The sequence below is a fragment of the Pygoscelis adeliae genome, unplaced genomic scaffold (assembly GCF_000699105.1).
Source record: "Pygoscelis adeliae isolate BGI_AS28 unplaced genomic scaffold, ASM69910v1 Scaffold815, whole genome shotgun sequence".
Lineage (NCBI taxonomy): Eukaryota > Metazoa > Chordata > Aves > Sphenisciformes > Spheniscidae > Pygoscelis > Pygoscelis adeliae.
In genome coordinates, this window is record NW_008824802.1 from 634 (window position 1) to 3,521 (window position 2,888).

Here is a 2,888-nt window from a genome sequence, read left to right on the forward strand (position 1 = left end):
CCCTCACCCCCCAGCGCCACCCCAACCCCTCCCCCCCCCATCCCACTGTCCCCAGGCGCCGTGACCCCCGTGAAGGACCAGGCCGTCTGCGGGTCCTGCTGGAGCTTTGCTACGACGGGCGCGATGGAGGGTGCCCTCTTCCTCAAAGTGAGAGCGGGGCCGTGCCCCACGGGGATGGTTGGGGCGCCTGGATGATGCCTGGCCCCATCCCTACAGTGCGTCCCCCCCGCAGACCGGCGTGCTGACCCCCCTGTCCCAACAAGTCCTCATCGACTGCTCCTGGGGCTTCGGGAACCAGGCATGCGACGGGGGCGAGGAGTGGCGAGCCTATGAGTGGATCATGAAGCACGGCGGCATCGCCAGCACCGAGTCCTATGGCACCTACAAGGGGCAGGTGAGGGTGGCCCCATGTCCCTGCCGGGGTTCCCCAGGTCTCGGGATGTGCCCCCCGGGGCTTTAAAGCCACGTTGGGGCCAATCAGGATGGGTCAGAAGCGCTAAGGGGCTCTGGAGATGGGGATGTCACCTCGTCCCCAAGGCACCAGGCTCCCTGCAGCTCAAAGCACAGTCCAAAGCCAAGCCCTAGGGCTCAGCCGGGCGGTTTCATCACCGTGTGCCTCAGTTTCTCTTCTTGCAAAACAGGGACAAGGCTCCTCCACCCGTGGGTGGTACCACGGGTCCCTCCGTACCCTGGGGTGCAGGGATGGAGCAGGGCTGTCCGGAGACAGGGACGTGGCTGCAAGATGCAGGCAACAGCCCCCCCCAGGGCTTCAGGTGCAGAGCCAGCTCCCCATGCTGCGTGTGGGCAACGCTGTGTCCCTGCAGCAACCAGGAAAACATCCCCACCATGGTGGGCAGTGGAGGACAGAGGGGTCAGAGCCGGGATGCTGTCACAGCCCAAGTCCCATATCGTTCCCTGCATCAGAGCAGAGCTGCACGGGGGCAGCCAGGGTGGTCAGCGTCCCAGTGAGGGGACCTGGGGGCTCCTGATGACACAGTGTGTCCCCCTCCGGGTGCCGCAGAACGGCTTGTGCCACTACAACCAGTCTGAGATGCTGGCCAAGATCACAGGCTATGTCAACGTCACCTCGGGCAACATCACGGCGGTCAAAGCTGCCATCTACAAGCACGGCCCTGTGGCTGTCAGCATCGACGCCTCGCACAGGACCTTCTCCTTCTACTCCAACGGCATCTACTATGAGCCCAAGTGCGGTGAGTCGGGTGGCACAGGGGGCACAGGAGGACCTGGGTGCCCCGGGAGATGCCAGGACACCCAGGATCCCCTCCTCATTGTTGAGCATCTTGGGCAAGGGTGGAAGAGGGAACCGGTCCTGCAGCCCTCCCCAAGTGCCGCTGGCAGCCCTGGGAGCAGGGATGCTCTCTGGACGAGCCGTCTCCCGTGTCATCCTCTGCAGCGAACAAGCTGGGAGCGCTGGACCACGCGGTGCTGGCCGTGGGCTACGGGGTCCTGCAGGGAGAGACCTACTGGCTGATCAAGAACTCCTGGTCCACGTACTGGGGCAACGACGGCTACATCCTCATGGCCATGAAGGACAACAACTGCGGCGTGGCCACCGAAGCCACCTACCCCATCCTGGCCTGAGCCACCGCCGCTGTGTGGGGAGAGCCCTCGGCGATGCTCTCGGCACCCATCCCTGGATCAGCCCCTTTGGCGTCATGCAGGAGGAAGCTGGGGACACGGTGGGACAGGGCCAGGGGGTGCCGGACAAGGGGCTGGACGGGGACCCAGCTGTGGACTTGCCAATAAAGACCCTGGAAAAATACAGGTTCTCTTCTACAGGAGGGATTCAAGTGCTGCCCACCCGGCTCTGCCCCCTTCGCAGACCCCAGTGCCCCCAGCGTGTGGCTGCTCTGTCCCCTGCACAGGTCCTTGTCCCCAGGCTTGTTTTCTTTGTCCTGGGTGACCACAGGGGCCTCCCAGGAGGGGACGGTGCCTGCCTAGCAGAGCCAGCTGGCTCTTGCAGACAGCCCCAGACACCCAGGGCGAGGGGAGCGGCTTTTCCAGCCCTATCTCTCGAGGTGGAGCACAAACAACCCCAGGGATTTCTGCTGAGACAAGAAATTCCTGGCGCGGGGTGTTGGGGAGGGGGGAAGGCATCCACCCTCTGCCCCACTGCCTGGGTCCCTGTTGTGGCTACGGGTGGGGATATCACCGGCGGTGTTTGCCAATGCCACGAGCCAGGCTCCCCCTCACCCCATGGGGCTGCTCCCCTCCAGGGAAAGGCACTTTACACCACGGCCATGGCTCACCTGGGCGCTCCTGTTTTGGACTCAAGCCCTCCTGGGAGAGCAGGATCCCGCAAACAGGATGGGAAGGTCTCGCTGCCCTGACCCTGGTGGTCTCCCCGTCTCCCATCTTCGCTGGTACGTCCTCGGGGCAGGATGCACCTCCACACCGGTGTGCAGTGACGGCAGCGGCGGTGGTCCCTGGGGAGGTGCTGCAGCACGGGTTGCATCAGGCCAGCCCTGCACCCAGGGGCACAGCCGAACCCGGCCCGACTCGTCCCTGGTGGCGTGTGCAGCCAGCCCACGACGAGCCCTTATCGGCTTTGTTTTGGGCTCAGGCGGCCCCGGGGGGGGTCACTGTCACCTTGGGCCGGGGGCCAGCTGGACGCACGGCAAGCAGGAGGGGTGAAGGCCACTCTGCCACGGTGACAGTGCTGCTCTCCTCCCCGGGTCTCTTTTTCCATGTAGCTACTGACATTTCGTCTGCATCTTTCCCCTTTTCCCAATTAAAATCCCCTAATTGCAGTCCTGGCCTTGCCCTGATGGTATATCCGGAAGGATGCAGGGATGCAAACGGCTCCCATCTCCCCACGGCTGCCCAGCGCTGCCTTTGGTGGGGACGCCTTGGCTTCCGTCCCAGGA

The 2,888-nt window shown here is 64.4% G+C and overlaps 1 protein-coding gene across 1 annotated transcript in view; it reads left to right on the forward strand.

Moving 5' to 3' along the window:
• Positions 1-1,784, forward strand: part of LOC103916909 (cathepsin L1-like) — a gene marked incomplete at its 5' end in the record, with an annotated part of 2,400 nt that extends 616 nt beyond the window's left edge. The window contains 4 exons of the mRNA XM_009323976.1: positions 56-147; positions 233-394; positions 1,022-1,211; positions 1,415-1,784. Of these exons, the coding sequence (XP_009322251.1) occupies positions 56-147; positions 233-394; positions 1,022-1,211; positions 1,415-1,602 (632 nt within the window). The remainder of the gene's footprint in view (positions 1-55; positions 148-232; positions 395-1,021; positions 1,212-1,414) is intronic.
• Positions 1,785-2,888: the final 1,104 nt, after the last annotated feature.